General features: G+C 40.9%; 1 protein-coding gene across 1 annotated transcript; it reads left to right on the top strand.

The window, feature by feature from the left end:
- The first annotated feature begins 4,292 nt into the window (after positions 1-4,292).
- LOC104913106 (protein kinase C delta type-like) lies at positions 4,293-12,731 on the top strand. Its single transcript, XM_031555486.1, has 4 exons — positions 4,293-4,387; positions 6,114-6,253; positions 9,568-9,767; positions 12,603-12,731. The coding sequence occupies exons 2-4, from the start codon at positions 6,139-6,141 to the stop codon at positions 12,714-12,716; spliced, it is 429 nt and encodes a 142-aa protein (XP_031411346.1). The 5' UTR covers positions 4,293-4,387; positions 6,114-6,138; the 3' UTR covers positions 12,717-12,731.
- The last annotated feature ends 5,069 nt before the right edge of the window (positions 12,732-17,800 follow it).

Below are 17,800 nucleotides of genomic sequence, written 5' to 3' on the forward strand. Positions count from 1 at the left end.
AAAAAAAAAAGTGAATTAAACTTACCATTTCTTAGTTCAGAACTCGCAGTTCAAAAGGACAGGCGGCTGACATGACGTCCTTATTCCCAAGTAGCGTTGTGGAATATCAAAAACAGCAACTTTGCTCCTAATCTTCCCTTTCCAGAAAAAGAGCATTCTGTGCTGCTTTCCAGAAATTTGTCCTGGGAAGATTTAAAGTGTTGGGAATAATAAATGCAGGGAAAGCATCAGTAATTTTTTTGGCCTGTAAGTGATAGGGAAGTATCACCAGCTTATAAGACAGCCATAAATTCAGGCAGTTATGGGACTGTTGAGCATGCAGAAGAGGCGTGGAAACATCCGTGCTTCTGGCCAGGCAGGAGAAACCCCAGGAACACAGCTAATCTGGCTGGATTTTTTCCATGCTATTGCAACACAAATAATAAGAGATTTTATTATGTCATTCTCTGTTTCTGGTCTTGTTCTAACCCAATAAAAGCAGAAGTATAAAAAAAAAAAGGGAGAGGGAAGGAAGGAAATGGTAACAACATTTTTTATTTTTGTGCTATGTTTGTAGGGTATGATGAATCATTCTGCATGTACTATTGAATAAAACAAAGCTGATCTCAAAATATGTATAACTTACACTAGAGTTTAGAGGACTGCCTTTTTGTAGCTTTGATCTGGGAAAAAGAAAAAAAAAAGTATAATTTGACAGTGGATTTAACAGCGAGGAAATTGAATTGTACTGTTATATTTCTTGTCAGTCTTTTCTCACCTCAGTCCTTTGGTGTAATTACTTGAAAGTGTTTTTAGAAATATTGCTGCAGAAGTTGGGCTGCCTTAAAGATGTTCTTTTAATGCTTGACTTCCCAAAGGTAAGTGCATTTTGTTAAGTATTTGCTAATGCTTTAGATGCATTGCTTTCCTCATGCATTATGTATTTTGCTTTTATAAGTGTAGTGCATTAGTTGTAATTTTAAGGTTTATTTTTATTTTGTTTGTAAAATCTTCTCCATGTGATAGTTCATCAGAATATTGCTGGGAGGCTTCCTGCTTCTAATTACCACCCTTGGATTCCATGGACAGATGGCTCTGTCATTTATTGGAGTAAATAAAAAAGAGATAGTCGCAACTTGAGTGGCTAAATAATGGTTTTTTTGCCTCCTTTGGCATCTGCCAGCATTACGTCGTAGTGTTTGCTGTAGGTCCCTCATTGGCTATAGGTACCTTTTCAGCCTTTAGCTGAAATAGCAGTGGTGTCATAGTCCAGGTGCTTAGGGAAGTACAGCTGATGTAGAGCGCTGCAGTCTGTCTTCTTGACAAGGCTGGTAACAGCAAATATAACAAAACTCTTTAAACTGGTTTCTTTTCGAGAGCAACTTCTGCCCCCAGAACATCAAATAGAGGACAGGACCTGAATCAGAACGTGTGAAAGTTCTCTATAGAGTAACTGTTGGTCTGCAGTGTCAAAAATGACAAGTATCATGATGACTGATTCAGGTACATGCTCTACAGCAAAGCTACTGCTGCTTCTGTCTTGAGGACAGTATTTTGATCAGCGCAGTGTTTACCTGTGAAGAGAGTTATTCAGGAGCAGTAGCCATCTTGACTGCTTTGTGTGTGTGATTCTGCAGTGTAAGCAAAAAACACCATAAGAGGGAATAATCAAAATGCAAATGTGCATGTTAATGGTGTGCACAGGCAAAGGATGCTAATCAAGTTGCCAGCATCTCTACCTGCAGACTTTCCTGTGTTATCACTGTTAAATTAGCAGGAGAACCTTCTGTAGGAAGTACACAAAGAGCTGGGTCGTGGTTCTGAGGCTTCTGTGAGGGCAACAGAAGCTGGGCAATAGTTTGTTGCTGTCATTCTTGAACCTTTTGTACATTGCCAGAATGAAGGAAGGGAAGTCCTTCTGTATAAAAAAAAAAAAAATAAAAAAAAAAATGGGCAACACTGCAAGTTGGAAATAACTCATATTTCTGCATCTTAAGGAGCAGAAGTTATTACTTTGTGTTTGCAGGGCTGAACACCCATTGGTCAATTGCGTGTGATGCTGCCTGCTGGTGTTGGCGTTCCCCAAAGCATTTTTGTGGCTTTGGAAGTGGTTTCAGCAAGGAGCTGAGCAGAAGGCACTCATTCCAGGGAAAAGCCATCACCCTGGTGCATGTGCAGCCGTACATCCATCTGCAAAATGCAGGGACTTCATTGCTTTTCTGACGGTTACAAGGAAACCAGAGGCTCATATCAGCAGAAGAGACTTCTCACTTTGCTTTTTGCTTGAATGTATAGATCTGTATCTGTGATGGACAAACTGTTCCATTACTTTTTAGTCCTTTCAGCGTTCTGTTCTGAGAATCAGAGATTCATAGAGTGGCTTGGGTTGGAAGGGACCTCAAGGATCATCAAGTTCCAAGTCCTCTGTAACAGGCAGTGCTTCATCCAACCTGATGAGGTTGCTCAGGGACCCATCCAGCCTGGCCTTAAACGCCTCTATGGACGGGGCATCCACAACCTCTGAGCAGCCTGTTCTTGGCATGGCAATATTTCCTCCTCCTCCCACTTTATGCAAAAGTCACGACTGCTTCTTTGCTCCTGATTGTATTAAAGGCGGCTCACTGTTGGCAGCAAGGAAGAATTACAGCACAAGGGAATCGTAACAAGCAATGTCTTCGGCTTCAGCATGAGTCCCTGATAGCTGCTGTGCTTTGCTGGGAGGAGAGGAGCCAGTCCATTGTGTCTCACGGTTTTCAGTGTCACGTTAGAATAAAAACCTAAGCGCTCACCCATTCAACGCTGGCATCGCTGCGAAGAAGTTTCAGTTGTCGCTCTCTTCTCTCCATGCTTATTATAGTCAACAGTTACATGGATGATTTTCTTTTCGTATTGAATACAGTCAAAAGCTGTCAATTTTAAAGCAGCTTGGAAGTTGATGTGGGTTTTATAGAATCTACTGTAGGTGGTATTGGACGTAGCTTCAACTTGCAGTTGTGTGCACTGGGATCCTTGTAATGGATGTTCTGGGGAGCATTGAGGAGCACGGTCTGAATCACTGTGGCCACCATGGGTACTTGTGCAAAACAGTGCTTCTAAAGCATCTTCCCAGTGTGTTTTTTTCCTCAGTTACAGTATTTTGGGAGTTTGCATCTCAGTTTCTGCACCAGTTGGGATAAAATCATACACTGAATGGAAAACAGGTTGGCTTTGATGCGTCCTAGCAGTAATACAGGTCATATGAGTCCGTTGTAAAATTGCCTTCAGGTCATGGCTGGTGGTTTATAGCAGTTCTTGACAGACATGGTTCTTTCTTAAAGCTAGAGTCAATGCTTTAAAGGAGACCAGAGGGGTACTTTTGTCTAAATTGCAGTGAGCAATGTTATGTATTACTTTGGGTGCTTTTGCTTTTCAGATGTGACAAAGCTTTGGATGAGCAGGGATTTTTAGAAACTTTGTTGAATTAAAGTAAATTTCTCTGGAATTTCTCTTGCTGTCAAAAGCAGTTTCAGTAGGGTGTGCTTTTGTTGTTTACAGCAGTACAGCCAGTATGTGTCAAGTGCAATATCTTAGTGTAGATGAAGATTGGAAAGCAATTGAGGAGTCAATCCTAACCCTCCTGTCTTTACTTAACCAGCCTTCCAGCATCTCAGTGTGCAGTCTCTCATATATAGTGGGATTTTCTGTGAAGCCACTGAACGTACCTGCTTTTCTTCAAAGAGCAGAATGTCTAAGGGTAAAGAAATAGATAGTTTCTTATGTGAAAGTAAGATTTTTGTTGACATTTTTCTATTAAATGGAAAAACAGAAAGGCATTTTCTAGTGCTTTTCATGGTAACCTTGAAGGTAAGCTCTTGTGACCATGACCAAAGAATTCGATTTTGATTTTGATGTTTCCCACTGACTCCTTAATTGCTTGCGTTTAGCACTGCATTTCTGAGTGAGGATTTGAGATGGTACTCACGCCAAGTGTTACGAAACTAAAACAAATAACCATAAACAAAAACTAAGAAACAGTGTTTTGAGAAGCAGAGTTGAAAATGTGGCCTTCAAAGCAGATTTTGCATTAGAGCATCAGAACAAAGGAAGATTGTGTGGTACAAAATCCGCATTTCTTTGTACCTATTTCTGTTTCATCTGTTAATTTGCTCTTGAAGTAAATGTCCAACAGCAAACCTTGTGGTCTGCTTCAGACTCATATTGGCTTCAGTTTGGGTGAAATCAGTGCAGTTGTTAGTTTAGCTGATGTTAGTTTAGTCAATGCCTTCTAACTATTTTGTAACTCTAGCTGGGTTTTCCCTTCCAGCCTGAGTTATTCTGCAACCTGGTGTTTTTTGTCGAAGTTTCCAGTGGGAGCTGCACGCCAACCTACCTAGCTTGTTTCTGCCTATGGCCTGAGTGGGTCCTAAAGGTATTTCCCCAGAAATAGTATGAATTCTGGTTTCTTTTGCATCTGTACTGAGAGTAACATCACGAGACTTGGTGCTGGTGAGTCATACGGCCCGTCACTTGAGATAGCCCTGAGCACAAGTCTCTCTCAGGCAGTAAAAATATGTTCCTCAATAAAGCTCTTTATGAGCGTGGTGCTTGGGCTGCCTTTGTCTGAGGGAGGCGTCAGATCGTGCTTCTACAAAAGCTGTTTGGCTCTCCTTGAGGCCTTCTCAATCCCCAGTCTCATCAAATAGTGCTCCCAGCCACATTAACCAGTGGGTTGGTGCGGAAGGGCGTTATTTCACTGAGAGTCTGGGTGGGCCTGTGGCTCATGGAAGGGGCAGGCACTGAAGGGAGAGCATCTCCTGGCTGCTTCCTTTGAGGGAGTGCTGCACAGCCAGAGCCCCTTCAGCAGCAGGGTGAGTTTCATTCTTTCTGCGTGTGGCTGTTGGCCTACCTGCAAATACTTTGCCTGCTATGGCCAAGAACGTGTCAGAAGCAATTTTGTTTCCTCTTAAATAGAGCGAGCAATGGTGCCAAGTAATCCTAAACCTGCTTTCTAATTTTGCCTTACTCTGCTGAAAATAGGGAACTGCTCCATTAACAAAAACTAGCTCAATAAATGTTAAAGAGTCATTAGACTTTTTTATTTCCTTTTGTAAATTGTTTCCATGTAAGAATACTGCATGGTGCCAGAAAATAGTGTTAGGAACTATATTCTGCTTTGCTGCAAATTTCATAGTCTGTTATCTGAATGACTGTTCTGGGCCTTAAGAATTTAAAGAATGTTAATTGCTTCTCAGGTCAATGCCACTATGTAATAAAAATTAAAAAAAGACAAGTGTATGCAGGATTGCTTAAAATGCTGCTCCTATCTGCTCGACCAAGCTAGTTAACAATCTACAGATAAAGACCAGCTCAGCCCACCTTTCTTTCTTTTTTCCATCATCTCTTCCTAGCACCTTGCTAACTCTTTTCTTCTAATCCTTTCTCTGATTGCACTTAGTCATCCGTTAGCGAGGAATGCTGCTTCCTTTCCTTTTGATTAATTCACGTTTCCTTCACCAAACAAGGATTCATGTACAGTAAACTGCATTGTTGGAGGTGCTGCAAACTGAGCAGAAATCTGCTCTGTGTTCAGGAGCTCTTGAGGAGGAGGGAAGACAAGTGAAACACTACTTTGCTGACTTAGGTTATTTGGATTCCTGCATTTCCTGGAAGTTTAAGCCAAGTGACTCAGTGCTGTCATTTTGTATTGGTAGGAATATATGCTTAAATATACTCATTCTGTATAGTCACACAAGGGGCTCCAAAAGCAATTATTTTTTTTATTATAGGGAGGAAAAAAAGGCAATAAATATATGCAGTTTTTCCACTTGAATTTTCCACTGTGTCTTACTTTGTGATTTCTTTGATAATTTGTATCTCTCAATGGAAGTGGTCTCAGTGACTAAAAATTGAGGAGGATAAAAGTCAAACTGGGTACAGTTAAAAAGAGTGCCTTATGTTAAGGCTTTGGTCATACTGGTGATGTTTCTTGTTTTGGTTTGGGCCAGTTTCGCTTTGGGCTTCTGGTCTGAAAGCCTCGTATAAGACTTCTGAATTTCAGAGCATGGGTTGTAGTGGCTGTGATGGCTGAGCTCTGTGTGAGCCCTGTTTTCTCGTGTGTCTCAGACCAGGTTTTCTATTCATTTATTTCCACACAGGTGTGCATCGGCACTGTTGTGAACAATGGCCCCCTTCTTGCGGATATCTTTCAACTCATTCGAGCTGGGACCCGTGCAGAATCAAGGGGAACAACTACAGCCTTTCTGCGCTATCAAGATGAAGGAGGCATTGACTACAGGTGAGCTTACCAATGGTGGTACTTTTTTGATTACAAATGAACTGTTGAGAAATACTGCAATCCCTCTTAGTCTGTGAATGGTAACGTGTCCTGCTGTTCCTGTCATGCCAAGCACCTCAGCATGAGCCTTTCTTTCAGAACAGGAAAATTAACAACGGCTTGTTTCTACCCCCACTGTTAAATGGGTTTTCTTTGTTAGGGCTCTCTTGTCCTTGCAGCCAGAACGCTCATCACTTGGCAGGATGAAGTCTAAGCTTTCTTTCTCTTGCATCAGCACCACCAGGTGAAATGTGTTGTATTCACAAATTACATGGTGAAGCAGCTGAAACAGTTGAAATATCACTTTTGTATAAGTTGAGTCATTAGCTTTATATGACATAGGTTTGCAAACGTTAAATAAAGCGTTGTTCTCTCCAGTTCTGTGAGCAACAGACTGCACTCACAAGGGCTCTGAAAGAAAGAGTGGTGTAGTGGAGTATCATTAAAAGGGATATGAACAGCAGCAACTTTGAGGATACCCTTCTCGTGCGGACAGCAGTACCTTAGTTTTATTGCCTTAGAGGATGGATTTAATGACAAACGTATGTGATTGTTGTAATAGTAACTGAGGCTTTGGGTGGAATTACTTGATTGGAATGATTTGCACTCAAAGTTTTGTTAGCATCTCCTCATTGAGCAGACCTGCAGCCTTCAAAGAGCACTTCCTCAAAGGTTTAAAATAGTTTCGGATATTTACCTAAAATGTGCACTGCAACCAAACAGGGTGAGAGAGAAAAGCCTAGGAATTGCTGTATGGATTAGACCGAGCCTTCTAAATCCTGCCTTATGTTTCTAGGGCTTCACAAAATGCAGGAAAAGCACAGCACCCCTTCCAGAAAATGTTGTCATCCAGCAAATGCATTAAGCTCCGAAGAGATTCTTTCCTAGTCTGATGGGAGGCGCTCTAAAGAAATGGTGTTCAAAGCACTGATTGCTAGAACGTGTGGAGGTGTGGAAGGTGGTCTAAATAAATCCTCTTTACAATTAGTCACCTTATGTTTCTTTTTGGCAAGTGGAATTGTCCCACCATTTCTCCCCTCTGCTTGCTCCTATCTTTGAAGTAGTGAAAGATGGAGGGTAAGGGTGCTGTGAACCTCAGAGCAGTGACTAGTTGGGGGTGGGAAGTGCTAAGGAAAAGAAACTGCTCCTGTTGCCAGTTTGACAAGGGTTGGAATAACTTCAGTTGGGTTTGCGTAATGAAGCGTGATTGAGGAAATCTTGTTATATAAGAAGAAAATAATTTGCCTGATGATTAGGCATTAAGCCAATTCACAGATATGAAAAGGAATTTGAAGCCACTAGTGTTAGCAGAGAAATAATGGAGTCCTGAATTCAGGAAGGGTAGAAACAGTGTTTTTTAAAGGCTGTTCGTTGCTCAGACTTAAGTGTTCAATTACAGGCAGGTACTGTGATCTGTGGCAAGTCTCAATTAGTATGATTTTAACTAAAAAGCAGCATGAATGAGCTGGAGGTCATTGCCATTAATTCAGGTAGCTTCTTCCAGTTCTCCGTAGGGTAAGAATGTGCATAGTAACTGAGCAAAGCAGATCTTAATTGAGGCGTGGGAGTAGGGACACTTCTGTGAATGGGCTGAATTAGTTCTTCTTCCCACTAAAAAACATACAAAGATTATTATCAACTCAGCTGTAAAGTACTGCTGCTTCTGCAAATTGTGAATTACCACCAGAGCTCCTGCAAATGGCTGCAGTTCTTTGTACCCTCAAGGATGCTGGCTGAAGCATGCCTTTCTGATGAAGGAGCCTGGCTTTAGCAACCCAAAAAAGAGGCTAACATAAAAGCTTTGCTGTGCAGTCAGCTCACTTTTAATTCAACCTTGCCTTTATAACCCCTGAATGATGTTCTCTTTGAGCTTACTTGATATACTTTCACTACAATATTTCCAAATTCTTCCATAGCTGTGAATAGCAATTACAAAGCTCTGAAGGTAGGTTTGCATTGCTAATATTCTTGAGTTTTTCTGTCTGCAAGGTTGCCCAAATTTCAGATAAAAGCATTTGACTCAGTCAAGAAGGAATGCTCAGAATCGCTGTGAAATGACACAGGTCCTCAGGTGGTTATGTGAACATTATAGTATGGCTTTTGACAGGCAGTTTGGTTTGCTTGTCAAAACTGTAATTTGTCATGCTGTTGTGAATAGGCCTTCCCTAATAAGGAAGGACACTTTTCCTTACTCTTGTGTGGATAGCTCTGCACAATTGAGCAACGTGTATCAAGCAAATTGCTTCTGAATGAATGTGGTCTCTGCCCTGTGTTTCCAGGAAATTGTTGGTTTTTTGTTTTAAGAGTTGTCTCATTCTTCTTTCATTGAAGTGAATGAAAATTTGATGGCAGCAGATCACACTGTAGCTTCTTGGGGAAGGGTCCAGCTATCTAATCTGCTTTGCTGCTGCCTTGATAGCGTAAGAACAGATTGCACTCTTACAGGAGGAAAAAATATCATTCGGAGCTGGAGAGGCATTTAGAAAGCACTTTTATTGCAGCAAATAATCCTGATAAGCAGTAAAAAATTGTACAGAACAGTTTTCAGTTACCTGCGTACAGATGGGGACTAGTTGGCTTAGGAGCACATAAGAGAAATGCTGTGGAGGTGGCATCATGTACAAGAGTTGCATTGGAAAAACTGGATGTGGTTGTTTAGAAGGCAGTAAGTATCATCTTGGATGTGTCAGTGAGATTACTGAGCTGGCCAGGTGTAGAGATACACTGATGCTTGTTAGATAGGGACAGAAAGCAGCTGGTTGGTACACTAACCTGAAGGCAAGAAGAAATGAAGGTAACAGGTGTCCTTACCTTTAACTGCACAGGGTCTGTGTGTGCTATTATGTACCTGTACACAGAGGGCCTTCTGATGCTCATTAAAAAGTGGCAAGCACAGCAGAGGGAGTACAGTGTCACTGAGAGGGACTTGTTTATGAATAGAAGTGCAGTGTTGGGATAACTTGGAAATGGAAATGTGGAACTTCTCATCTCTGCCACAAGTTTCAATTCAAACTTAGGTCAGCATAACATCTATCTTATCTTTAGCAGTAGGTGGTCACTACAGTCAGATAACACGTCATGGAGATTGATGCCAGAAAGCAGCTGTGCAGATATTCCCTCTTGGAATGCATATGACTAATCCCACACTGGTATTGTCTGCCCCTGTCTCTGAGGTGGCACAGTAACACCTTTATTGCCTTTACGTATTCTGCTTGTCTGGGTGAGCTTTGCCTTTTGGTTTTACAGTTTCTCTCCATTTTTGATGTGTCTTTCAGAGAGAGGAAAAACTCTGGTTCAGAAGAAACCCACCATGTATCCGGAATGGAAGTCCACTTTTGACGCCCACATTTACGAAGGACGCGTGATTCAGATTGTTCTCATGAAAGCAGCAGAAGAGCCATTATCCGAAGTGACTGTAGGTGTGTCTGTCCTGGCAGAGCGCTGCAAGAAGGGCAGTGGCAAAGCAGAATTCTGGGTAAGGGAAAAGAATAATTCCTTAAACTTGCTGACCTGGTTCTGCTTCTTCCAGGCTGAGCAGACACTTTGTGCCTTTTAAACTATGAGTGTTTTGATCCCTTTTGCCTGTGTAGCAGGACTTATAAGACCATTACTTTAGCAACCTTTTTAAAAGCAGATAATATACAAAGTTCGAGAAATTGACAATGAAACCAGTGACTTCAGTGTATGAAATACTGATATGAATCACAGAGTGTCTATTTTTAAAAGTTTAATGCTTGTTATAGAAATCAGCTTGTGCTTAAATTTGAACTGATTGTTGTAATTCCTCCAGAGAATAAAGAGAAGCTGATTCTAAGGCATTTCAGCTTGATGTTTCTGTTTTACACATGTATTTTCACAAATTGTTTTACCTGGCTTGATGCTGCTTAAATGGGCGTTTGTTAATCCTCACTTATGAGTTAATGGTATCTTTTCTTGCCTCTATGCCAGTGGTTTGTCGATGAAGTCAAAAGGTGTGGCATCTTGCTAAAGCTGCTGCTTGCTCCTGTATCATGCTGGATGCGATTTTGAGAGTTGGGCTCAAGAGTGTAGTGTAGGAGGTGAAGTTAAGGTCTGCTGTAGTTTTAAATACTGAAGCTGTTTGTTGTCAAACAATGTAAAATCAAAGAGCAACTGTTAAATGATTGTGTTTGAATGATCTTTAATTACCATGTAAACATCAAATAAAAAGGAAATTAAAAACGTATTTTTTGTGTCGAGAGAGAAGTGATAGGAACAGGCAGTATCAAAACCATGGGCCCATAGATCTGAAATGCTGAACATATTATTTCATTCATTCAGTTGATGAGCTGCAATGAGCTTTTGATAAATGATGGTTTTACTGATGCCATCTTTATAAAATCCTGTTCTCTACCTGAATAAGCTTAAATAAGATCTCTTCCTTCTCTTTTCATTCAGTGAAGCTGCTCACATGCTGGTCTAACAAAAAGTGTAGTGAGAATGTGCTGTGGCATTGATGTCGCACAGAATTCTGTAACTGTATCAGATTTTGAAGCAACTCTAGCTAGTGTCCTGCACAGCCAACATTTCTCAGAATGGAGAGAAAAGATTCAGAAGAGAGTATCTACATATCCCATCATTTGGGTGAGAGCTGGGTGGCTAGGTGCCATATTCTTGACCAACATGCAGCTGTAGGTAAAGCTGAACTCGAGACAGTTTGCACAAAAAGTGTGTGTATCTGGTGCTACAGGAGCTGCTCACCTGTGTTTGGAGTATGGTCGATGCAAAAGAAGTATTTTCTAAATACAAGCAGGTCTCCTCAAAATCTCATGCATAGTCTCATATTCAGCACCTGTTGGGCTGGACTGTTGCTGAATTTGCCCAGGATGCTTCTGGAGACCTTTTCACTGGCCCACATAAAGCAGGATGAGCAGACAGTTAGTTATGGATATGTCTGGTTTGATGGGTCTCGTTGCTCACAGAGGTGACAAAGCCAGTTCCCCATTGGAAGGGGGTGGATAAATGAACAACAGTAGGTCATCCTGAATGCTAGATAGAGGCACCAGAGGGAGCATCCAATTGTTGCCTTGCCTATTCTGTCTATCTTAAGTACATTTTTATTGTATGTAGCAGGATTTTGCTCTTCTGAGTATGTGCAAGTCTACCTCACCAAACAGATCTTGAAGGTGAAAAACAGAAAACTTAAGGTGATGTTTAATATTATTGAAAGGTTTTACAGATTTTGCAAGCTCAGTAATAAATCACTGGTTTGTGTTCATGTGTTATGTTCTCAAATTGTACATTTTTTTCCCCCACCTTAACTTGAATTCTGAGACAAAAGCAATTATTTAGAACTGAAACTAATAGCAATAAGTATTAGTTCAGCCAGTTCAGTGGTTTGAAATCTTGTGCTTGTTATCCACAGAGCAGGTACCATCTAGTCACCTTCAGCATTAAGTGACCTCAGTCACGACTTGGGTAAACCATCGTGCTCAGCAAAGCTGTCACTTACTGTAGCTTGGAAGGTTGGCTTTGTGTTTGGAGAGGAAACCAGTCGGTAGTCACTGAAGTCTTTGCCTTTGTTAGACAGATGTTTCTGAACGTCAGGCAGTGCCTTAGAAATAAAAAAAATATATAAAAAATTGGCCATTATCCCAGTAGGGCAATGGGATTTGTGGAAATATGTTCAAGGGTATATCTCGTTTTTCCCAAGTTGTATTAACCCAGTGGAACTTTGCTGTAAGGTAAAGACTGAATCTGATTCTTTCATGCTAATAGTTTCCTATCTTTTACGAAGGCTGCGGGTTAAGAAGTAGTGGTTACTGAGCCTAGGCTTGAAAGACACTTGTTTTTCTCTGGGAGCTTTGTAATAATGTTGGTCAGTAGGATTTGCCAGAGAAACCATGTGTAACAGTTTGAGGGAAAAAGCAAAATAAATGTTGATGCCGTTACTGTTTTTCTGATGACATGTGATAGTGTTTGGTGTATCTGTGGTTTGTGCTGTCAGTATTGCTATTAATTGTTGCACAGAATTTGAAAACTGGATTCCTGTGCAAATTGAATTTACTGAAAGTAAAAACAGATGCTGATGAAATTAAGAAGAGAGAAGAGAACACGTAAAAACAATGAACTGTAACTGCACTGAGCTGACGGGTCGACATCAAAGCGGTGCAGCATACGAGTAAAAACAATAGGATAAAAGCACCTGGTTCTGCTGCAGCCGTGAGATGTGGAATGGGGTCACAATCCAGCAGTTACTGAACGCTGGGCTTTGGTCGCCTAGACAGCAGTGTGAGCACTTGGGAGTTCCAGTCTACCACATACTTCACCTTTGGTATCTTTCTTCCCACAGCTTGACCTACAACCTCAGGGGAAGGTGCTGATGGCTGTGCAGTATTTTTTAGAAGATGCAGGTAATGTCAGCTGTTTGATTTTTATTTCCAGTTCTGTAAAACACAGGATGTAGCTTACAAAAAAAAAACCCCAAAACAACCCCCTGATTTCTTATTTTATTAATTCTTTTTGCAGGTTTTTTAATTTGTTTTGTAAGGGTTTTACTTGCTTTGGTGGAGTCATGGGTGCCACATTTGTTAGTTTCTAAATGCCTTCATACTCTGCAGTACCGTTGCATTCAGGCACCCTGGGGCCTTTAATATGTCTGTCCTCATGTTTTGACTCAACAGAAAAATACTGAGTTCCTGTTTTAAGCATAAAGAAGTTAAATGTCGTGTTCTAATTTATGTGGTAAACATTTTTTGTGGATTGGGGAAGTGGGCCTGATTTTCCTGGGATTCAGCTGCAGTACTTATTAGTCATGGAAATCAATTGTAGCAGTTGGTGAATGGTTAAATGTTAAATGCAAAACCTATTAATGTTCTGCTGTATCAGATGAAGAAGTTAACAGGCTGTATGTGTTGGAAATATGCACACGCTGGAAAGAAGCTAGGAGATGAGAGGAGGTAACTGATTACAAGAGGGGGAAGCTTTAGGTACCCCAGCAAAAACAAATATTCTAACAGGGATTTGTATAACTTCCCTAAAGGAAATGATGTAGACCTCAAAGCTTGCTTAACTTTCCCATATTAGAAGTCACGAAAGCTTTATTTATTGGGAATCACTGCTCTGTCATTTTAGCTTATCAGTCTTACATGGTGCAATACCATGTTTATAAATAATCAGTGGAGAGTAAGCAGTAAGTTTGAAAGCATTGGTGTAAGTTCGATGTTTTTTTTTCATTTGGGGTTGGTTTTTTTGCTTGTTTTTGTGTGTGTGTGTGTATGTGTGTGTGTGTGGTTATTTTTTTTTTTTTCCTTTTTTTCCAAATATATACAGGGAACAGTTCTACTCTCATAGAACAAGTAGATTCTAAAGGCTTTTTGTACCATATGTGCAATCTGCATGGCAGCTTCTGGAAAGGCTACTAAAGATAGATGGTGATATGCAGGAGGTGACACTGCAGCATCTCACAGTTGGTGTTTTAGCTTTGCATGGCAAAAAGAACACAACCCAGAAGCTGCCTCTAGTCTTGTTACTTCGTTCTTCTTTATGAAATGTTTATTCTTTAAAGCAGTATTAAAAGAATTGGTGAATCTGAAGAACCATATGCAAAAATGTGTCTCTGAAGGTTGGAATCTCTGTTTATGCACCAGTGATATTCTGTTTGACATTCAAACTCTTATGAACCATTATGTTAGGAAACTTTTGTCTTGGACGTCATCATTGCTTTCCCACCCAAGGCAGCTTCGTGGGGTACCGATGTGATGAGGCTCTGTCTGTTCAGCAAGGCATACAGAAATCTGTTTGTCCAGAAAGCCTAAACATCTCTCGACCACAGGTGCACAAATCCTGCTTCACTTTTTTTTGGTTTTTCATTTTATGAAACTGAAGCTCCTTCCCTCACATCCTGCCGATGTGAAAAACAGTAGAGGTTACATATGTTTAATTTGCTATAAAATGTTAGGGAGAGGTGCTGATGTGTGCTGTATGTACTGTGAAATGATTGCACATTGTTATTTGTCAGATTAAATCAAAAATTGTTAGTGTTGTTTAAAGTCCTTTCATTGCCTTTATTATTAGTGATTGAAAATAGCAGTAGATGAAGTCTAAACAGTGAACAGATTATTAAATCATCCAGTCTTACTTTAATTTTCAAGTTGACATTTGTAGTGTTTCAGTTAGGCCTTCTATTTTGCAGTACTCTACTTTTTTCCCTGTTTAGCTTCCAATTTGTAGGCAGTGACTGACCAACCTCTTTTTGGTAACTGAAGTACAGAGTCATCAAAGACTCCTTTTCAAGACATAGTTATCCAGCTACATTTTGTGAAGGAAAGTTGTTCAATCTGATGCTTAGAATGTTCACGTCCAGCATTGCTATATCGTAACATACACTGCTCAGTTACAGGCTTGCTTTTGTCTCACTGTATTTTGCTATGTAGGAAGGCTGTGCAGCAATGTGCACTTGTCTTTGCACTGCTCTAAAATACTAAATACTAAGCTTGTTCTGAAACTGGCATTCCAGCTGTTCCTAGGTTGAGGTATTGCTGCCATCTGTGTCCTTGAGTTGTAGCTGGTAGTTGCATTTGAACATCTCAGGCACTTTGCAGAGGTGACAAGCTTTCTTTGGCTTGTTTTGCAGATAGAAGTTTTGATTTCCAACCTTTCCATCTAAGTAGAACACATTCTACTATCTCTATAGAAAATTGCTTTTCTTAGCTTTCACAGTAAGCAGCAGTGCTGAGAAGTAAGCATGGCACTGCTCCATTACCAGATTTATTGTTAGAGAATAATGGAAAATAACTTTCTTGGAATTAAATGGTATTAAATTTGTTCCATGGTGGGCTACACTGAGCCATTTCTTTAATGTGTTTGTGCATTCTCTTTACAGACTGGGTCTAGTCAGTAGATCTTAGAGGCACATTTGAAAAGTCTGCCCAGCCTTGGATGCTGTTTTCTACCCAGGCAGTGACAGCAGAGCCCTGGCATAATGCTCTGCTTCTTTTGCCCTCCGACCTGGGATCTGCAGATGAGTTTGTGCTGGAAAACAAAGTCTTCTAGTGTGAAGCAGAACAGCAGGATGTTGATTCTTGTTTTTATTTCAAAATACTGTTTTCCCTCTCGTTCTCTTGCAGTATTGAAAATAGCTTGTAGTTCTGTAAAGCATCTTTACTTTTAATAGGTGGGAGTTGCAATGTGTTTAATGCTTCCGTGGCTCCTTGTTTCATTAAGTGTAATTAATGATCTTAGTCATTATTTTAGAGTAAGAAATCTCTAAAGTGATATTGTTAGAGTAAGAAAACCCAGGATCACAGATGTGGCTTGCTGTACTGCTGAATGGCTTGCTCTGTTAGCAGCTTTGGGAGCACAGCTTTTGTTCTTGGTTCTGGATTCTGACTGTTTTGCTGCTTTCAGCTTCGTGAAGTGTTACATTCAGCTGCAGGCAGGTGGATCAGGTTTGCACGTGAGCTCCTGATATCTGAAGTATCTGGTTCCTGGGAGAGTAATGTGAGCCAGGGAGCTGCGGTTATTTGGAACGTGCTTTTCTTGTGTGTGCTGTGATGAGTGTTGGGTGAGTTTGAGATCTGAGAGCTTTTCAGATCAGTTTTTCTGAGGCCTCTGTGAAAAATAATGACATAAAGAACGGATTCACAGATGCTCCGCTGTCATGATCTGCGTTGTGTGGGTCTCGATTTGACCTGTGTGCAGAAGTATGCTTGCACTGATTTAACAGAAACCTTTTTCTTTTCAAGGAAATCAAACATTCACAGTTGGAGGTGTTTGTTAAGTGCACTATTGGTCGTGCATTTGGTTGGGGAGGTAGCTAACGCTGTGCAGGCCAGAGGAAGCTCAATATCAAGTATGTGCTTGAAATTTGAGGTAGTTGCAATTTGATTGGTTTTTCTATTAACGATTGTGTTTTCTGTGCCTTTGTATTTATTATATGGATTATATTGATTATATTTGCCTTTACAAAAGGTGCTAGAAAGAGTTTGTATTTGGATTTGAGCTCCCTTGTTGAAGCCTGCAGTGTGGCCGAGGCAGGTAACGTGACATTGTGCTCCGGCTTTGAGTGCTGTATGGTGGTGGTATGGGCTTGGGCAGGTCTTGAAAGTGGAGAAGATGGCTTAAAAGGAAAGAGAAATACCTTGCTATATTAATATTCAGCCTGTAAGTGAACCATAACGATCGCAAACCCCAAAATAGCAAAGCAGATTGCATAGCAAATTTGTGTCACAGAAACACAGACTTCTGGGAAACTTGTACTTCTGTGGATGGTTTTTTTTCTGTACAGATCTGTAGAGCAAACCTTTCTAAGACCGGATTAGAGAAACAGTTTGTACCAGGAAGGTCTCCTTTGCAAGAAGCAAGTTCTCTTTTTTTTAATGATTACCCCGTGAGTTTAATATTTTTCTTGACTTACCTTTCAAACAAAGCTAACTGCGAGGCAGTAGAACTGCAGAAAGACACAGAGAACAGAAATGTTGGTGAGTTTCTTAATTTCCAATAAAGTTTCAGGCAAATCTCTTTCAACTCAATCAGCCCCTTAACTCAGGAAACGTTTTGCCTGTCCCTGTTTGAAGCAAAGTCTCGGTTCTCAGGAACTGCCAGTAGCACTGGTTATCTTTCCTCTCTTCAGATTATAAACAAAATCATTAAACGAACAGGATAAAGTGAAAAATGAACTCTGAAGATGACAAATATTTTTCTATTCTCTTTAAAACTTTTTTTGTTTCTTTTGTAACTTGGGAGTTCAAACTGAGACAACACCTCGCCTTGAGGTTCATTACAGTTCAGCAGTGTTGTGTTGGTAGCCCAGCAGATGTTTCTCAGGCTGTAGTTTGCCTGGTGTGGTGCTGGCTACAAATAGTCACAGGGGCTGGTGCTACAGCTGGACAGTGTGCACACTGGTGTGGCTACAGCACCTCTGGAGAAGTGCAGGTTTGCTCTCAGCCATGCTTAGTGAGCATGTGGCACAGGGCAGCATGGCTCCTTTTGTCGCATCAACTGCAAGTTTTGAGGAGGATCCTTGGAATACAAAAGCAGTGTGCCACTGATAAATATTAACTGTAGCTCTCAACAGAGGAAGTAGCTGATGGTTAATGGTGTGTGCTGGGTTCTAAATGATCACGGAGGTCACCAGATTCTAGTTGCTGATTCAGCTCCACGGCTCTGGTTTTGCCAGCCCAGCACAAGCGTGTCACCTGGGGAAGTTCTGGCTTGGAGAAAAGCAAAAGGCTTTCCCTTAATGTTTCTTCCTCTCACTACCTCCATGCTGCTGTTGGAAGATGTCCTTCCTTGCAGTCGTTAGCTCTCTCTGCATCTCTAAAACAAAGCCTCTGTTCCCCGAGTCCATGTTTGGCTGAACTTCTTAAAAACTTGAGCAATACACCCTAAAGGTAATTTGCACATTAACGATAACTTGCTAAGTATAGCTGTAGTAAATGGAAATGATCTATGCTGTCATTTTGGAGCCATCTCAGGTTCAGGTGTACCTGCCATGCAGCTGCTGTCCAAACCTCGCAGTACCCTCAGAAGTGTGCAGAGTGCTTTCAG

The sequence above is a fragment of the Meleagris gallopavo genome, chromosome 14, assembly GCF_000146605.3.
Source record: "Meleagris gallopavo isolate NT-WF06-2002-E0010 breed Aviagen turkey brand Nicholas breeding stock chromosome 14, Turkey_5.1, whole genome shotgun sequence".
Taxonomy (NCBI): domain Eukaryota; kingdom Metazoa; phylum Chordata; class Aves; order Galliformes; family Phasianidae; genus Meleagris; species Meleagris gallopavo.